At 39.6% G+C, this 18,673-nt stretch overlaps 1 protein-coding gene across 10 annotated transcripts in view; it reads left to right on the top strand.

Annotated features, from left to right (window-relative positions):
- Positions 1 to 18,353, top strand: part of GRAMD2B (GRAM domain containing 2B) — a 71,841-nt gene extending 53,488 nt beyond the window's left edge. For 2 of the 10 annotated variants that reach the window (XM_038008425.2, XM_038008445.2), the window contains 8 exons: positions 273 to 344; positions 444 to 524; positions 3,217 to 3,328; positions 4,210 to 4,335; positions 5,503 to 5,590; positions 6,680 to 6,784; positions 8,605 to 8,698; positions 12,700 to 18,353. In XM_038008425.2, coding sequence (XP_037864353.1) covers positions 273 to 344; positions 444 to 524; positions 3,217 to 3,328; positions 4,210 to 4,335; positions 5,503 to 5,590; positions 6,680 to 6,784; positions 8,605 to 8,698; positions 12,700 to 12,741 — 720 coding nt within the window. In that variant the 3' untranslated portion in view covers positions 12,742 to 18,353. Of the gene's footprint in view, positions 1 to 272; positions 345 to 443; positions 525 to 3,216; positions 3,329 to 4,209; positions 4,336 to 5,499; positions 5,591 to 6,679; positions 6,785 to 8,604; positions 8,699 to 12,699 lie in introns of all 10 variants that reach the window. The other 8 variants (XM_038008420.2, XM_038008436.2, XM_008014280.3 and 5 more) reach the window with 5 other exon arrangements.
- The last annotated feature ends 320 nt before the right edge of the window (positions 18,354 to 18,673 follow it).

Below are 18,673 nucleotides of genomic sequence, written 5' to 3'. Positions count from 1 at the left end.
GACAGGCTTTTGGAGCCTTCATTTTGCCCTACGTGTATTTATTACTCTTAAATTGGGTTTGAAAATTTTGTTGTTTTTATGGGAGAATGTTTGCTTTATTCCAGAAATGGAATAAAAATGGAATATTTGGGTGAGAGGAATGAGAATGTAGATCAAAGAGAGGTCCATGTTGTTTGAAAGTGAAAAAGCTATATACAGATACTTTTCTGAACTCTCAACTCTCACTTCTCATCGGTAATATCTATTCGTAATTATCTCGTTTTGTTTTTCAGTACATATTTGTCTCCTTACTCTCCAGAGATTCAACTTACAAACTACTAAAATCTGTGTGTGGACACTTAGAAGTGAGTATGATGTCCCTGAGCCTCAATTACTATCTCTCTTCTATATTTCTTATGGTTTCATAGTTAATCTGGTTTTTCGCTTTGTTCCAATAATTTCAGAATACAAGTGTTGGTAACAGTCCCAATCCATCTTCTGCTGAAAACAGTTTCCGAGCAGACCGCCCGTCATCTCTGCCTCTGGTAAGTTGTCTACATAACTATCTAAATGCAAAAGAAAGGGAATATGTCCCACAGTTACACTTGTGCTTACACCATGACCACGGTGTGGGAAGAGCTTAGGACCAAAATATTTGAGGTACAGTTGAAGAAACAGGGCATATCTGTCTTGAAGAAGAGGAAACCGTAGTAGCCATAAGCTTTTTCCAAGTAATTGAAGAGTTGTCTGCAAAAAGAAAGAAACACCTAGTAGACTGTCTTGGTGAGTTACTGGTCAGTGAAGGCATTCATAAAGTCTTGCTCTGTTTGCCTGTCAATATTGGTTTAGAGGGATTCACACATCTATTTGAGGTAGGACTGAGTCATCCCACAAATCCTTAAATGTCTTCTGTGTTCAAGGCACCATGCTAGTGCACGCTGTAGGATACCAGGAAAAATTAAAACTAATTCATGCCTTCAGAGACTTCACAACTTAGAAGAGAAGACAAACATGCTCAGAATTAACTGTTGAAGAAAAGAAAGCTATAAAGCCCAAGTGACGGGTAAAGATTGATTCATTCCCTTAGACTTTGTAAACTGTAGAGTAAATCTCCAGTGGGAAGTAGCTCCCTCTGTTTGTGTAAGATTTGTACCCATAATGGTTATAATGTTTTCCCAAGAGAGTTCCAACCATATCATTCAAATGATTAGAAATATTCAACATTAATGAAGCAATATGAGCCCATGGTTTCAACATCTCCCACAAATCTTTTTTTGAGAACAGTTTAAAAGTAATGGGACTGAAAGCGTATTCACACAAACACTTGTACAAGAATGTTAATAGCGTTATTCGTAATAGCCAAAAGGTGGGGAAAAGCCTAATGTCCATCAACTGATTAATAAATTTTTTAAATACCCATACAATGGGATATTATTCAACCATAAAAAGGAAATTAAGGGCCGGGCGTGGTGGCTCACGCCTGTAATCCCAGCACTTTGGGAGGCTGAGGTGGACAGATCATGAGGTCAGGAGTTCGATACCAGCCTGGCCAACATAGTGAAACCCTGTCTCTACTAAAAAATACAAAAAATTAGCTGGGCCTAGTGGCGGGTGCCCATAATCCCAGCTACTCAGGAGACTGAGGCAGGAGAATTGCTTGAACCTGGAAGGCAGAGATTGCAGTGGGCTGAGATCGCCCCGTTGCACTCCAGCCTGGAGGATGGTGCAATGAGACTCCATCTAAAAAAAAAAAGAGGGAAATGAAGTACTGATACCAGCTACAATATAGCAACATGGATGGACCTTGAAAGCAGCATGCTAAGTGAAAGAAGCCAGACTCAAAAGGCCACATACTCTATGATTACCTTTATATGAAATATCTTGAACAGGCAAATCCATAGGGACAGAAAGTAAACTAGTGGTTGCCAGAGAATGGGGTGAGGGAGAAATTGAAAGTGACTGCTAATGGGTATGGGCTTTCTTTGGGGGGTAATGGAAATGTTTCAGAACAAGATTGTGGCCATGGTTGTACAACATTGTGAATATTCTAAACACCACTAAATTGTATACTTTTAAATGGTGGATTTTATGTTACCTGAATTTTATCTCAATTTCTTAAAAATCTACCTTGAAAAACAGTAGTGGGAAGCAGCACAAAATATAATGTAACACATATGATTTGGAATCCAAGAAACCTGGTTTTAAATCTGGGCTCCACCCAGCTATGTTATATCATCAGGCAAGCTCTGTAACTGCTTTGACTCAGTTTTTTCATCCATTAAAATGCCAGCTTCATGATGTGGCTGTGAAGATTAAATGCAATCATGTATGTAAGGAGATTTGCATACTGCCTGATACAAGATAGGCATTCAAGAAATCGTTAAATTGAAGAAATTTTCAATTTTCCTTCTCCTATAAATCCTTGTATGAAATCGAAATGAGTGTTGAGATGAACAAAAGACAGCTAGTTCAAGGTGAAAGGTTGGTAATTTGCTTACAAGATGAGTCTCTTCTTCATCTGGCAGCTGACTAAATTGTTAAAAGCTCAGCCTAATTGTACCTTTGCCAGGACATTTTAATGACACCATTTGTCTCTTCCGTTCTTAAGCATTTTGGGGAACCAATAGAATACAAAGTAGAACGTCTGTGCTTTTCCCTTACTCCTCATCATCTTTCTAAAATGTAACACTAGCACTAACCCTGTTTTGATTTAGTTGAGGGAATAAAAAAAGCTTAAACTTTATTTTCAGGGCCTAATTTGCTAAAGCCATTTTTCCTTTTCTGTTTCCAATACTTTTTTAAAATAAAAAAAAAACTATAATTTAGTAGTATCTTTCTCTCTGTCTACATATTTGAACTTGGATTTAAAGCTTTCTATTTTTTTCTCTTATATATGTGTATAGTAATCAGGTTTTCTCATTACAAAGTGCTAATGAAACCTCTTCAGCTTCACACTGGATGCTTCTCAATTATTGGCATTCTGGGTGTTTTTCCAGACATTTGTTGTTTTAAACAAGTTGGCCACTGTTTGTTGACAGAATTTTAACTGCCTGAAAAATCTGTTTCAGTAACCAGATACTCGGTGATCTGTTGGGAAAATCCCAGTCATATGGGGTAATCCTTCCTTCTATTCTATGTTTTATAGGTCAGGCCTAGGTGAAAGGGCTGGGAGTTACAAAGGCCTGCCTGTTTACTAAGGGAAAATCAGCCTGTCTTCATTTCACTGTTTCCTTTCAGGATTTCAATGATGAATTCTCAGATCTGGATGGAGTGGTTCAACAAAGAAGGCAAGACATGGAAGGATACAGCAGTTCTGGTTCTCAAACTCCTGAATCTGAGAACTCTCGAGGTTTGGGAAATTGTTGTATTTTGACTAAAATTTAATTCCCCGCAAAACATCCTCACCCAACCCCCTTAAAAAAAAAAAAAAGAAAGAAAAGAAAAGAAAGAAAAAAGCCACATTGTCTTCCTAGCTAAAAATCAGGAATGGAATCTGGAGAAAGGATGCCTTGAGAGTTCTAGGGAAAAGAATTGCCTATGTGGTAAAAATTCATTTCCTTTTATGCACATTTAACAGAGGTCTCTTAAATAGACCTAATATTGGGGTAGTTGAGAGGGAGAAACATAATATTTTCTTCCCTCTTTTTTTTTGTTTTTTTTTTTGTTTGTTTTTTTGAGACAGAGTCTCTCTCTGTTGCCCAGGCCGACGTGCAATGGCGCGATCTTGGCTCCTGCAACCTCCACCTCCCAGGTTCAACCAATTCTCCTGTCTCAGCCTCCTGAATAGCTGGGATTACAGACGTGTGCCACCAAGCCTGGCTAATTTTTGTATCTTTAGTAGAGACAGGGTTTCACTATGTTGGTCAGGCTGGTCTCGAACTCCTGACCTCATGGTCCACCCACTTCGGCCTCCCAAAGTGCTGGGATTACAAGCGTGAGCCACCGCGCCCAGCCTATTTTCTTCCCTCTTATTTCAATAATATTTTTAATTGTTATAGCCAAATTATCTATGTGAGTGAGTTAGTTGGAAAATGAAAAACTATCTTTATATCACTTTATTACTTATTTGCTTAAGCATTCAATTTCAGCCCCCAGCCACCACAACTAACTTGTGAGACGATCCATTCATGTTCTTGACCATCATGCATGTTAAGGGATTGATTTACTTGGTGATTAATCCTGTTTTAAATACATTGGAGAGAAAACTTACCCAGCTCCGTTTTGGCTTAGTAGATTTCCATGTGACAGAATCCCAAACAGTTCTGAATGTCTCCAAGGGAGAAGCAAAGCCAACTCGGGCAGATGCCCATGTTAACAGAGTACCTGAAGGAAAAGCCAAGAGTCTCCCGGCACAGGGTAAGGAATGGAGGTCTTGTGAGGGGGTTTTTTAGAAGAGTTGGAGATGTCTGTTTGTAACCCTTTTTTTTTTTTTTTTTAAGACAGAGTCTTGCTCTGTCACCCAGGCTGCTGTAGTGAAATGATACAATCTTGGCTCACTGCAACCTCTGACTCTTGGGTTCAAGTGATTCTCATGCCTCAGCCTCCTGAGTTGGCTAATGCCCAGCTAATTTTTGTATTTTTAGTAGAGACAGGTTTTCACCATGTTGGTCAGGCTAGTCTTGAACTCCTGACCTTGTGATCCACCTGCCTCGGCCTCCCAAAATGCTGGGATTACAGGCGTGAGCCACCACGCCCGGCCTATTTGTAACTTTTAAAGGGTCCCCATGTTTCGCCTTATGACTGCTCTTCATGTTCCCTTTCCTCCCTTTGTATTATAGGTCTTTGCATATTAATTCACTTATTCATTTAGCAAACAGTACCCAGTTCCATGATTACAGTGGGGGATACAAAAGTGAATAGCCTTCATGGAGGTCACTTCATGATTCTGAATACATGAGATTATGTTTCAAAAATTTCTGCTGCTGTAACCCCAGCACTTTGGGAGGCTGAGGTAGGAGGATTGCTTGGGTCCAAGGAGTTCAAGACCAGCCTGGGCAACATAGTGAGACCCTGCCTCTACAAAAAATGTAAAAATCAGTTGGGTGTGGTACATGTTTGTAGTTCTAGCTACTTGGGAGGCTGAGGCAGGAGGATTGCTTGAGGCCAGGAGGTCAAGGCTGCAACGACCTGTGATCACGCCACTGTCACCTGGGCAACAGAGTGAGACTGTCTCAAAAAAACAAAAAAATTTCCAGTAAAACTCAAATTTCTTATTTACTTTTTATTCTAATAACTAGCTATACTGGTAAGAGAGCAAGGATATTGTTATATTGTTCACCATTGATTCCAGCACAATGCTTGACACAAAGAAGGCTGTGTGGATAGGTGTGTAAATCAATGAATTTTGTTGGAAGGAATTGTAACTACTGGTTAAAATGACAACTGGGAGGCTTCAGTGGATATTTTCTCTGATTTCTTTTACCTGGGAATAATTACCTCTCTCAAGTACCCTATAGGGATATTGCTGGATAAAAGAAGTGTGTTATGGTTTTAAACAGTTGTTTTTTGTTTTCCACCCAGCAGGTCTGTCAGAAACTGTTGGAATCTTACATAAAGTCAAGTCTCAGAAATGTCCAGTGCTTCACCATATTCTTATATTCTATGCAATTGTGTAAGTACATGAATTTACTGTGACTAAGAAAATGATTTCATTCGCTAAAGGAGTAATCTCTTCACATTGCCGAGACCTACTGTAAATCTCAATTGTCTGAAATGTGACCCACATCTTTACTGTGACAATTTCTGTCTCCTACTTCAGCTTTTTTTCCTTAGGCTTAGGTCACATTTTCGTGGTTGTGCCAAACCCTGCAGAGGACTAAGTTCTGAGTGGGTACCCTTAGTTGGGAAATTGCTCTGTAAATTATGAAACATATTTACCCTTGTTATTGTTTTTATTTTTTTGACATATAATCATTGTACATATTTATGGAGTACATAGTGATGTTTTGATACATATAATGTATACTCATCAGATCCGGGTAATTAGCATATCCATCACCCTTATAATCTCTTTGTGTTGAGAACATTCAATATCCTCTTTTAGCTATTTGAAACTCTATCATTGTTAACTTTAGTCATTCTACAGTGGTATTCAACACTAGAACCTATTCCTTCTGTCTAGCTGTAATTTTGTTTTGCCATCTGTCCCATGTCCCCTGAACAGGGGCCAACACAACTTGAAAATCTTATCCTCATCCCCTTTACCAAAAATGTAGGCATCGACTTTTTTAACTTCCAGTGTGTAACCGATTGTTCTTCTGAAAATAGCCTGACCCAGTTCTAGGCTATTCCTCCCAACCAAGGAAAATATGCCCAGTCTAGTTTCCAGATAAAGGAGGGAGTCACCAGAGAACGCAACTGGGGACTGTCTGCCCAGGCTCTTCTAGCAGAGGACGGTAGTACCGCAGGGAGGAGGAACGCTGGCTCGGTACTCCAACTTGGGTCTGGCTCTGACCAATGCTATTAGAAGAGCCATTATCTGCAAATTGAGGGACTTGGGCTAGAGGATTTTAAGTCTCTTCTAGCTGTAAGTTTTATAACAAGCATCAGCCTGTTTAGAAAGGATGTTTTTAAAATCTCTTTACCAAGTTATTTTGGAAAATGCCTTGCCTCAAGTGTATCACATTGGCACTGAGTTGTTTTATGATCATCAGATCCTGGTCATTAACCTAATGAAAGTTTCTCTTTCATCCCTTTCCAGTGTCTGTGCACTAATCATCTCGACCTTCTATATGAGATACAGAATTAATACTCTGGAGGAGCAGCTGGGGTTACTAACCTCCATTGTGGACACCCATAATACTGAGTAAGCTAATTGCCTCTAGTGCTGTCATCTGCTTGCCTTTCTGCTTAATGTAATAATTGACCAGAACTTAGCATCCTTCTTAGTAAACATTAATTGGAGATACATTCTGTATGAGATATTTTGTTAAGTGTATATGTGGAAAGTAAAAAGGTAGGAGGGTCTAGAAATGGATGACCTAACCCTGTAATATTTTGGAGTTGTTGTAATGTTGCTAGTAAGAAGGCAAGAAACAAAACTCATTTTATATTATCTTGCTCTAATATGCTAAGATGCAGTTGTGACCTTGCCCCATTTCTTAAACTATGCAAGTTTACCTTAGTAAAATGGCAGTTAACCAAGACACTCAGAGAAAGAAGCAATTCAAGAAACTCGGCACATTTGATCATGTATAACTTTTTATATTAACTCACTTATTTACAAAACTCTTGACCACTGTCAAGATCAATGTGGCTAGTAATTAGTTGAATGTGTCTGTGAAGATTTTCTATCAGTCTTTTTTTTAACATGCCTGGCCTAATTAAACCTTTTCAGACATAGAGCTCTTTTCTTTAAACCTGTTTACATGAAGATTTTGACACGTTACCTAAAAAGTGAAATAATTTATGCTATGTTAGAAAGTGTACATTTAGCCCAAGTTTTTGAAGTAGAGATATTTCCTGGCAGAGTGTCCACCACATGCTAAAGACTCTATTAGAATGAATACATACACATACAAATACCAATGATTTTTCCTCATTACATTTTCACCACAACTTTAGAATAGAGCTGTTATTCCCATTTTACAGATGAAGAAACTGAGACTCAGAGTAATAATTAGTTTAATGTCTTACGGTTTGCAGAATCAGCTGCAGGCGTATATAACTACAAAAACCATGGGCTCCTCAGTCTACCAGTGGCTCTCAAACTTTAATTTGCATCAGAATTATCTAGAATCATTTAAACAGATTTCAGGGCTCATCTCCAGAGTGCCTGATATAGTAGGTCTGGCATGAGGCCTGAGAATTTGCATTTCCAGCAAGTTCCCAGGTGGTGCTCATGGCAATGGTCTGAGCTCTATACTTTGAGAAATACTGTGTTATACCATTCTAGGACCTTTCTTTACTCTGTAGGAATTACCTTTAGGTGGCTTACATGTATGCAGGTATACAGGTTATTTTTGAACCATAAATATACACTTGAACTAATAAAATACAAAAGCCTAATAAACAGTTTGGTATGGATTCATACTGTGCCCTTACTTTCTCCCATCTTGTTCAAAAAGTTAATGTACATAAAGACAAGAAGTGACTCCAGGCCAGGCACAGTGGCTCATGCCTGATTATAAGACAAGGGCAATTATAGCTGTATGATAAATCTCAAAGAAGGAACTACAAAAGTCTCACATTTCAAGGGACATTTGATTAACTAGATAAAGACATTCCTAAACTTTTAAAGTTCTAGTATAAATAGCTGAAAAGTACAATCATTCTTGTAAGTTTATGCTCTGGTGGAGACAGAGAGGATATTAGGGGTTAATAAAAGGGTTCTAAGAAACCACGTGCTTGAAAATAATTGCCTGATTTTTGTTTGGAAGCCGAAACACACCATATCCACTTAAAAATAGCTTAAGAGATTTCCAGCTGAGCCTTCAGGAATTAGTTCCCTAAACATCTAGCCTGGAGTTGCGGATTACTGCAGGGCTTTGTCTAATATTAACAAATGAAATGTTCACTCTCTTCTATTATAAACCAATTTTCTGTTCGAATCAATTTTAAATGTGTTCATTCCACTTCTTTCCTTGTCATCCCTGCCCATAATAATTTTTCTCTTTTTTCTTACAGACAGGCAGCACCATCTGGCCTGGGCTCACAAGTACAATTCAATGTGGAGGTTCTCTGTCAAGAGCTTACAGCTAACATAGTGAAATTAGAAAAGGTGACCTATTTCTTTCCTGTGTATGGGGGCAGTCACAGTAGTGCCTATTGATTGTCCTAGGTCAGGTCAGGGATTACACACTCAGACTCCGTTAGTGTGCCGCAATAAACCTATATGATCAACCCGGGCTGGGGGCTTTTCATAGTAAATGTGAAAAATATTTTTTATTTCCACAAAGAAACAGGTTTTAATCTCATTTTCCCTGAAATACATAGTCTTGCGGGTCTTTTGTTTTTCCTCCTTGATTAGACATATTACTTAATAGCACAGGGCCCAATGGTAAGTGACCTCTGACGGCAGAGCTCAGTGTAGGGACATAGTAGGGAGTGAACTGGAGACCAACCACTGGCCTGGCCAGAAAGTACAGCCCCAACTCCACCCAGGCTGACCATTCCCATACATTAAATATTGCATGTAAGCCCTATTAGAACCGTGGAAGATAGGCGTCATTGTTCCCTATCTGATAGGAGAAGAATCAGAGTATCAAATTAGCTTGCTGAAGGTAACACACCTAGAAAGGCAGCAGACTTGAGTCTGCTGAGAGAACATTAAAAGAAAAATATGTAAATAAAGTCAGCAGATCTGGAACCTGAACCAGGCCTGTCTGACTGCAAAGTTGTGCTTAGAAGCTCTCTGCTTTACGGTTCCTCAGAATTCAGCTTTAGGCTTTGTTGATAAGGCCACAGATGTACCTTTATCTCAAAGTGTCTACAGTCCAAACAACGCTAGGGCAAATCTGTCCTTAGCTTGTGGCATTCTTAGAAGGCAGCAGGAGAGTGAGCTGGAGAAGAAGATAGGCATGCCAGAAATATCCCAGAAATAAACCTGATTTACATGTCTTATTTTCTTCTTCTTTATCTGATAACTACTTTGTTTTTACTCTAATCCTTCAGGAAAGGCTTAGAGAGAAGAATCCAGTGTTCAGCTAGAACTGCTGTCACAAATGCACAGTATTTGGTAGCTTTACATCATAGTACAGTTATGCTTACTTGGGAAGATGTATTTCTTCATATTAAATACAAATTAGTAAAATTTCATATTAAATACAAATGAGTAAAATTATCTTTGTTTTTCTACACTCAATGTTAGTATTTAACAGCTAAAGTATTAAAAGCAGAGGAGTTTCCAAACTTATGTTCTAAACCAAGTCAGGTCAGATAATTCATATTAAATCATTGTATTTATGGGCAAATGTGGAAAGTTCTCACATCGAGAATCAACCTGGAGAAGGTATGGGTTAGCTTTTTTTCCTTTCTAAACCATTAGTTTCTGAGAATTGAAGATAAATGATTTTTTTTAAATGAAATGCTTACAAATGTTTGGCTTTCATGCAACCCGGAGAATGGAGTAGTATTAATTTTCAATTTTGTTCACTCTGACATACCAGTGATATTCTTTGGATTAGAAACACATGGGATCCTGCTGCCTTCTTTTGTGTTTCTTCCCACTCTCCCACCGGGCCCGGCCAGGACACCACGTTCTGTAATCAGGGAACTGAAAACAGAAGGGCTTGTTCACAGCAGGCCAACAGCCTCGGGTCTTGTGCAGGGTTCAGACAGCCTAGCAGGGAGGCCGGGGAGGTTTACAGGAGCACCAGTGGAGACCACCTTTGTCTCAAAGCAGAAACTGATTCAGTAAAAAGTGGGTTTGGGGTCAAAATGCATGTGTTGATGTTCTAAAAAGTTAGAAGTTGCACACATTGCTCAAAAGAACCTAAGTATTAAAAAAGAGGTACCAGGCCACACCCGTGCTCTTTTTGACTCATCTGCACCTTTCCTCAGAGGCAGCTGGACGCTAGTGCAGCACAGCCTGCCGGTGAAATAGCAGCTCCACACCGTGGAGGTCTTATACTCCATACCAGCAGTTCCTTCTTCTCGCCATCAGGGGCCGGTGATGTCTAAGCCTCATGATCTTTCTCTGCTTATAACTTCCCTATTTCTGTTCATGGCATCACTGCTTTTCCAGTCATCCTCATTGGCAATCTAAGAATAATTTTTAACTCCCTCTTTTCACCTGCCACTGACTGACTAGTTGGCAAATCCAGTGAAGTCTGTCTTCAAATGTCTCCTCAAAGTTTCTTCCCACAGGTACCATCCTAGTCCATTCAGCCTTCCCACTACCAGTCAGATAGGGTGAAGCTGGATCTCATTGTGGTTTTCACTTGTATTTTCGTAATTATTACTGAGGCTGAACATCTCATATATTTATTGGCCATTTGGGTTTTCCTATGTAAATTGCTTATTTCCCTCCTTTGTTTTACTTTTGGGTTTTGTGTGTGTGTCATCATAGGTGTGTTTTGTGGATTTGGGTTATCAGTTCTTTGTTTTATCCCTTTTTCTACCTCCCACTCCTGTTTTTCCATTTATCTTTGGTCCTGAGCGATACATGAGGAAGAAACAAAGCAGGAAAGTGGGGGGAAAAGGCAATGTCTTTTATGGGAACTGAAGTAAACACTTATTTTCTTAGTTCTGGAAGTGGAATTAATGGTGGAACAGTATAGTAGAAAGAGCATAAATATTGGAGTCAGGCCTTTGTTCTTATCCCTGCTCCACCGCTTACTACCCACATAACTCATCCTGCTAGTTCGGCTCCCTGGCCCATGGTTTCATGTGTAAAGCCTGCCTGTGTGTGGTATTGTGTGACTCAGGAGCAGGCATGCCTTTGCTGGCACTTACATCTCAGATCCCCTTCTTCCTCACTCACCTGAGAACACCCATAGGACATCACAGACTGTTCCTCTAATAAACAATATGTTCTTTCTTTTGATCTGCAAGGTTTCTACTCACGTCACAGGGCTGGTTGTTGAGAATTCCTTGCTCTGAATTCTTTTTCTTTTTTTTTTCCCGCAAGACAGAGTCTTGCTCTTTCACCCAGCCTGGAGTGCAGTGCCACAATCTTGGCTCACTGCAACCTCCACCTCCCAAGTTCAAGCAATTCTCCTGCCTCAGCCTCCCGAGTAGCTGGGATTACAGGCGCCCACCACCACACCCCGCTAATTTGTATATTTTTAGTAGAGACAGAGTGTCACCATGTTGGCCAGGCTGGTCTCGAACCCCTGACCTCGTGATCTACCCACCACGGCCTCCCAAAGTGCTAGGATTACAGGCATGAGCCACAGCACCCAGCTGCTCTGAATTCTTACAAGTTCCTTTATTCAACAGTCATTTACTGAGAACATTTTTGATGTCCAACATTGGACCTGTCTTAAGATCCAAACATCTGATGTGGTTGGTCTCTGTCCCTGTGAAATCCACAACCTTCTTGGAAATGTTAAATAATAATAGCTAATTGGAGTAACAGGAGTGTAAAACATTATTACGTGGCATTTGTCTGATTAAAACCATCAAATGGATTGTGTAAAGACCAATTTCCTATTGTCTTCTAATGCATTTGGGTCACACTGGTGTTGCCAGTTCCTTGTTCTTTTTCTTTCGTCTCATTTATCTCAATCTCTACTGACATTTTCGTCTTTCTGCCATTCTCTCTTTTTTTTTTAAAGCACTATATTCTCTCATTTTAAAGTAGATTGTAAGCTGGACATGGTAGCTCACACCTGTAATCTCAACACTTTGGGAGGCTGGGGCAGGAGGCTCACTTGAGCCCAGGAGTTCTAGATCAGCCTGAGAAACATGATGAAACTCCATCTATACAAAAAGTGCAAAAATTAGCTAGGCATGATGGTGCACACCTGAAGTCCCAGCTACTTGGGAGGCTGAGATGGGAGGATCAGTGGAGCCTAGGAAGTCAGGGCTGTAGTGAACCATGATCACATCACTGCACTCCAGCCTGGGTGACAGAGCGAGACCATGTCCCAAAGAAAAAGTGGATTGCCAGAGTTCTAGTTTATGAAAAAGCATCTATTTGCCTCATCTAAATTTAACCCTTTTGTAGCTTTTTATTCAAAGTGGAATAATCTAGAACACTATATAGACTATAGCAAATATGCCCTTAATATATTCCATTCTATTTAATAATAGGAGCTTCTTTTCTTTTATTTCAAGATACAAAATAACTTACAGAAGCTGCTTGAGAATGGTGACTGATTGACCAGATTGCTTGGACCTTCGGAATACCTCACGTTTCCCTTTGAAGAAGGTGCTTCCCGGGGCGTTTTGTTTGAGTGCGCCCTGCTGGTCAGAGGCGCAAACAGATGAGAATCCAGACATTGCATGTGGCGGTCTCCAGCTCAGGAAAGTGGGGAGGGAAATAATTTTGGTTCTTGTGCAATAAAAGTTGACCTTGACTCTCTGAGGAAGATTTTGCTGCTGCTGCCCGAAGAAAACAGACCCATCTCTGGAGGTCTCAGGAAGGGCCCAGCGGACACACTCTCTTGGATAATTACCATAATGGCATCAGCAAACACTCCACCCTGTGCCTTGTTCATCCTTCCCGCCCTCCTGCCTCTCCCTTACACTCATCTTAACGACTTTCAAACTAAAGGATACATCGTATACCGACGAACTCAATGTGGTCCTTTCAAGAATTAGACACAAGTCTGAAAAAGGCAATAAATGGCTCTAAGTGGACAGGTTTGCTTCAAACAAGTAACATCTACATTTTGTCTCTTTTTTTTTTTTTTTTTTTTTTTTAGTCCTCCTGTTATGTTCTGGTTTAAATCACCTGTGTATCTTAATTTCTCAGTTCCTTTTTGGCAAGAATATCAAGCAAGGTGGATTTAACATTCCGTTTATGTTTCGTTTTGTTGCTGTAACTAATAGTTAATTGGACTGGTCAAGAATCTGTGAGGCATGTGACTGAAGTACTAAATTAAACTTATTTTGAAACCAAACCTAATTTTTAAGCCAAAAGGTATATAGTGATTTAATACAGGATGAAAAACACTGAATTTTTAAGACTGTAGGTGGACCATGATAGTTTTGAAACAGGATGTCTGTATTCAGCATTCAATAATGCTAAAATCCATTTCAGCATGAAATTTGTATGTTTTTATCTTTTGCTGACTAAAATAAAATAACTGGTGGTATGCTATGTACCATATGGGTTGGCTGGTTTTTATTAATAATTGTTTAGGGTATCATAAGATCTCTAAGTATAAAGGATATTCTGTTTCTATCCACAATGCATTTGATAATCATTTCTATGAAATGTATTTTATTTAATCAGATAAGCTAATAAGTGAATTGGTTACATCGTTTGTATCTGTTAGCCTAGTGGACAGCTGTGCCTGGTGCACCTCTGGCTTTTAATAAATACTCATTGGTTGAAACGCCCTGCTAACACTGTGTTTTGTCAGTTGGTAAATTCTTTTAACCAAGACTTACTATGCTTTTTAACTCGTTTTCCACCTGCCATCTACTGCTTCCAACTCACTTATACTTCCTTCCTCCCAAGTATTCATTTCAAAACTGATAAAGGAATTTAAGTTCTTGGGTTACAATGGTTTAAAGGAAAGAAAATGAACTCTGAAGTCAAAAAAAAGGAAAAAAAAAAGACAATGCTTGATTCCTCAGTCCACATTTCATGAGTTATGTGACCTTTAGCAAAATATTTGGCCATATCCCCCCATTTTATTGATGAGGTTGAAAGTACCAGTAAAAAGTATCAGCGTGAGGATTAAATGTGATAATGTCAGCCAGGTGCAGTGGCTCATGCCTATAATCCCAGCATTCTGGGAGGCCAAGGCAGGAGGATTGCTTGAGCTCAGGAGTTTGAGATCAGCCTGGACAATGTAGCAAGATCCCATTTCTACTAAAAATAAAAATAATTAGCTGGGTGTGGTGATGCATGCCTATAGTCCCAGCTACTCAGGAGAATTGCTGAAGTCTGGGAGACTGAAGCTGCAGTGAGCCATGATCACACCATTGCACTCTAACCTGAGTGACAGAGCAAGACCTTGTTTCAGTCAATCAGTCAATGTGATGGTGTCTCTAAAGCACATAGCCATGTCAGGCAAGTAGTATGCTTTCATAACAGCTACAATAGTCATTATTTTTAAAAATACTTTTATGCAACGGTAGTCCCAGCTACTTGGGAGGCTGAGGCAGGAGAATCACTTGAACCCAGGAGGTGGAGGTTTCAGTGAGCCTAGATCTTGCCACTGCCACTCCAGCCTGGGCAACAAAGCAAGACTCTGTCTCAAAAAAAAAAAAAAAAAAAGTCATGTCTGACATTACAGTTTTATTAAAGTTCAGTGTCAATGCTTTCTATTCAAAACCCATTAGTGATTCAAGAGTGGGTCAGCCACCTCTGGAGAACAACTTTATAACCATATCAAGAGCCTCAAAAAGGCTCAGATTTCACTGAGTTTTAGTAATCTGCCATCTAGGAATTTATCCTAAAGCAACAATTAGAGGTATAGTAGACTTTATATGCAAGAATATTCTTTGAAAACTCTGACAGCAAAATATTAGAGAGTCGAAATATTCAGTAGAAGACAGTTAAATGATGTAGTTATTTAAAATTGCATTGTCAAAGAAAGGCATACAAAATATCAAAAAGTGCATTAAAAGACATAAAACTATAGGGTATGATCCCAATTTTAGGAAGAAAACCCTAAATATGTGTGTGTGTGTGTGTATATATACACACACACATACATACATACACAGAAACCCATACACATTTTCTGTATCCTACAGATTTTGTATAATGAACAGTCATTACCTTTTTTTAATCAGATAAGTTAATTTAAAAGATTGGGTGACTCTCTGCAGGGAATCAGAACTCACAACTGCCACCCCCACAGCATGGCTGCTAGTTCTTTACCTGAAACTTTATTTCCCAATAACCACTACAGTTGACTCATCCAAAGCGAAAGAGAGCGCTGCCATTCCTAGGTTTAGTTATTTTTTCTGCTTTGTGGATTCTATTGTTTGTTTTGTTTCCCTTTACTAGCTTCCAAGTGAAAATCTGATCCAGCTAGATCCGAATGGTGAAATCCAGGTTAAGCCTGCATACTAACGAGCATACCAAGCGAGGGAAAGCAAGCATCTGGGATTTTTACGCCTCTACCAACTAGGTTATAAACATAGGGAATTCTAACATAGGGGTTTCAGATGCTGAATGGCCAAATAGCAAATGTCCACCATATGTTTTGCCCTTCAAAACTTGTGTAATCTTAAAAAGATTATCAGTTGTAATACTACTTCTATGCACTCTAATATTTTAATCTATAATATAATTAAATACATACTATTTTGGTGAATAGAAATTACCAATCTTCCATAAGCTGGAAATGCTATTATTATTATTGTTGCCCTCTCAAGCTAAACATTTAAGATACCTTCCTATATATACTCCACAATACTCCAAAGCATTTCCCAGGTATTCATTTATGCAATTCCTTGAAACCAACCAAGAGACTTTTTTTTCTTTTCCCCAGACAGGGTCTCACTCTATCATCACCCAGGCTGGGTGGCGCAATCTCGGCTCACTGCAACCTCTACCTCCCAACCCATCCTCTCACCTCAGCCTCACAAGTAGCTGGGACTACAGGTGCACACCACCACACCCAGCTAATTTTTTGTATTTTTAGTAGAGACAGGTTTTCGCCATGTTGCCCAGGCTGGTCTCGAACTCCCGGGCTCAAACAATCCACCTACAAATGTCAGCCACCTCGCCCAGCCCAGAGACATTTTTTAAATGCCTTTTCCTTGTCTTACACAAGTTCATAAATTCATGGAGTCAGGCCAAAAAAAAAAAAATTCTGACTTAAATATGAGTTGTCTTGTATGCTATTTTGATTTGTGTACCCTAACAATAGTAAAATGCAGGTGATGCTTTCTTATTTTTTTGTTTCTGGTGATCTAAAGGATATGGACACTAATGTGTTACGGATAGCTCAGGTGATTTTACTCTCAAGCATTTTTTAAGTCAAAATTCTACACATTGGTAATAGTTATACTGCCATTTGAGGTCATAACCTGACCTACTGACAAAGGAGCCCAGTGATATAATATTATTTTCATATGCTTCTTTTACACCTCTCCCTGCTATTTACTATCAGGCTACCAGATTCTTGCCTAAAAGAAAAGTCATCACATGAAGCATCTTTGATCACTGAATTTCCAGCACTTCTTTGTTGTGTCTAGACGCTAAGTCCTTTCCTAATTTGAAAAAAAAAAACAAAAAAAAAACGGAGACCTGATTCTGTTTCTCTCTTGTAGTTTCTTTTATCTCTGTTTCTAACCACTCTATGTAGTGCCTCTCTTTTTTTTTCTGTACACACACAAGGAGCATTCGCAATACCAATAATCTCAGTAGTGGTAATGAAAAGTGGAAGGGGAAAATGGCCCTTGCTTCTCACAGACAAACTCACTAATGGATCATTTTTGTTGTTCTGTTTTGTTTTGTTTTGTTTTGTTTTTGAGACAGAGTCTCACTTTACTGCGCAGGGTGGAGTGCAGTGGTACAATCTCAGCTCACTACAACCTCCACCGCCCGGGTTCAAGCGATTCTCCTGCCTCAGTCTCCTGAGTAGCCAGGATTATGGGCGCCTGCCACCATGCCCTGCTAATTTTGGGGGTTTTTTTTAGTAGAGATGGGGTTGCACCATCTTGGCCAGGCTGGTCTCGAACTCTTGACCTCAAGTGATCTGCCCGCCTCAGCCTCCCAAAGTGCTGAAATTACAGGCATTAGCCACAGCGCCCTGCCTCAATGGATCTTGATGAGCTACACAACCCATTATTTTTATGTCTTTATGAATGCCACTAGAAAGTTTCATTTTGTTCTTTCTGAAAACAACTATGATTATAAAACCTCTTCTGATACACGGAAGTGAGAGAACACGTTATACAGAGAAGCATGCATCCCTCTGCCCCGCCACCACGGCACCTATGCTAAGCATATTATAGACAGAAGGACATCCAGCTGCCTATGTAAGCTCTTGTCCGTTTATTCTCGGGCTCTGTCCAGTTAGTGACCCTATTACTCCTTTGCTCCTTCATTTGAGGACTATGACTGTGAACTCCATTTCTTCCTCTCTGCACATATATAGGCTACAGGAGGAAGTAACAAAACTCTTCCCCCACACCCAGAGCTAAATATTTTTTACCCCAAGCTGAAAGTTCTCTAGTGAAAATGCAGTTCAAGGCCATAGATGCAGGAGAGAAGTAGATTTGTTGGCTGCTAAAAGGAATACTTGTACAGTTTTGTCTAACAGCACCATCCTAACAGCATTCTGATTTGTTTTATTCTCCATTTTTAACACCTTTGTTGATGTATAATTTACATACAGTAAACCACATACTTAATGTATACAATCTTATGTTTTTATGTACACGTGTACTCGAGAAACCATCACCACAATCAAGATGATAAACATCCATCACCCCTTAGAGAAACCACGTCGCAATCCTTCTCTCGTGCCCCTACCTACATTCTCCATTCTAAGCAACTGCTGATCTGCTTTCTGTCTCTGTAGATTAGTTTGCATTTTCTAGAATTTCATATAAGTGGAGCCATATACCATGTACTCTTTTTTTGGTCTGGATTCTTTCTGTCAACATAATTATTTTGAGATTTATCCATTTTTTGCATGTTTCAATAGTTTATGCCTTTTTATTGCTCAACAGTATTCCATTGTATGTGTATAACACAGACTGTTTATCGATTTGCCTGTAGACGGATATTTGGGTTGTTTCTAGTTTTTTGTTGTTGTTCTTAATACCAATAAAGCTGCTGTGAACATCTGGCACCAGTCTTTGTAAGGATATGCACTTTCATTTCTCTTGGGAGTGGAGTTGCTGGGTCATATGATACGTGTATGTTTAACTTCAATGGTGGGCTCAGTGGCTTACATCTGTAATCCCAGGACTCTGGGCGGGCAGATTGCTTGAGGTCAGGAGTTTGAAACCAGCCTGGCCAACATGGCGAAACCCCATTTCTACTAAAAATATAAAAATTAGCAGGGCACGGTGGCACGCACCTGTACTCCCAGCCAGTTGGTAGGCTGAGGCACGAGAATCACTTGAACCTGGTTGCCAGAGGTTGCAGTGAGCCAAGAAATCATGCCAC

The sequence above is a fragment of the Chlorocebus sabaeus genome, chromosome 23 (assembly GCF_047675955.1).
Source record: "Chlorocebus sabaeus isolate Y175 chromosome 23, mChlSab1.0.hap1, whole genome shotgun sequence".
NCBI lineage: Eukaryota > Metazoa > Chordata > Mammalia > Primates > Cercopithecidae > Chlorocebus > Chlorocebus sabaeus.
Note: the sequence above shows the minus strand (reverse complement) of the source record. Positions and strands in the feature narration are given on the sequence as shown.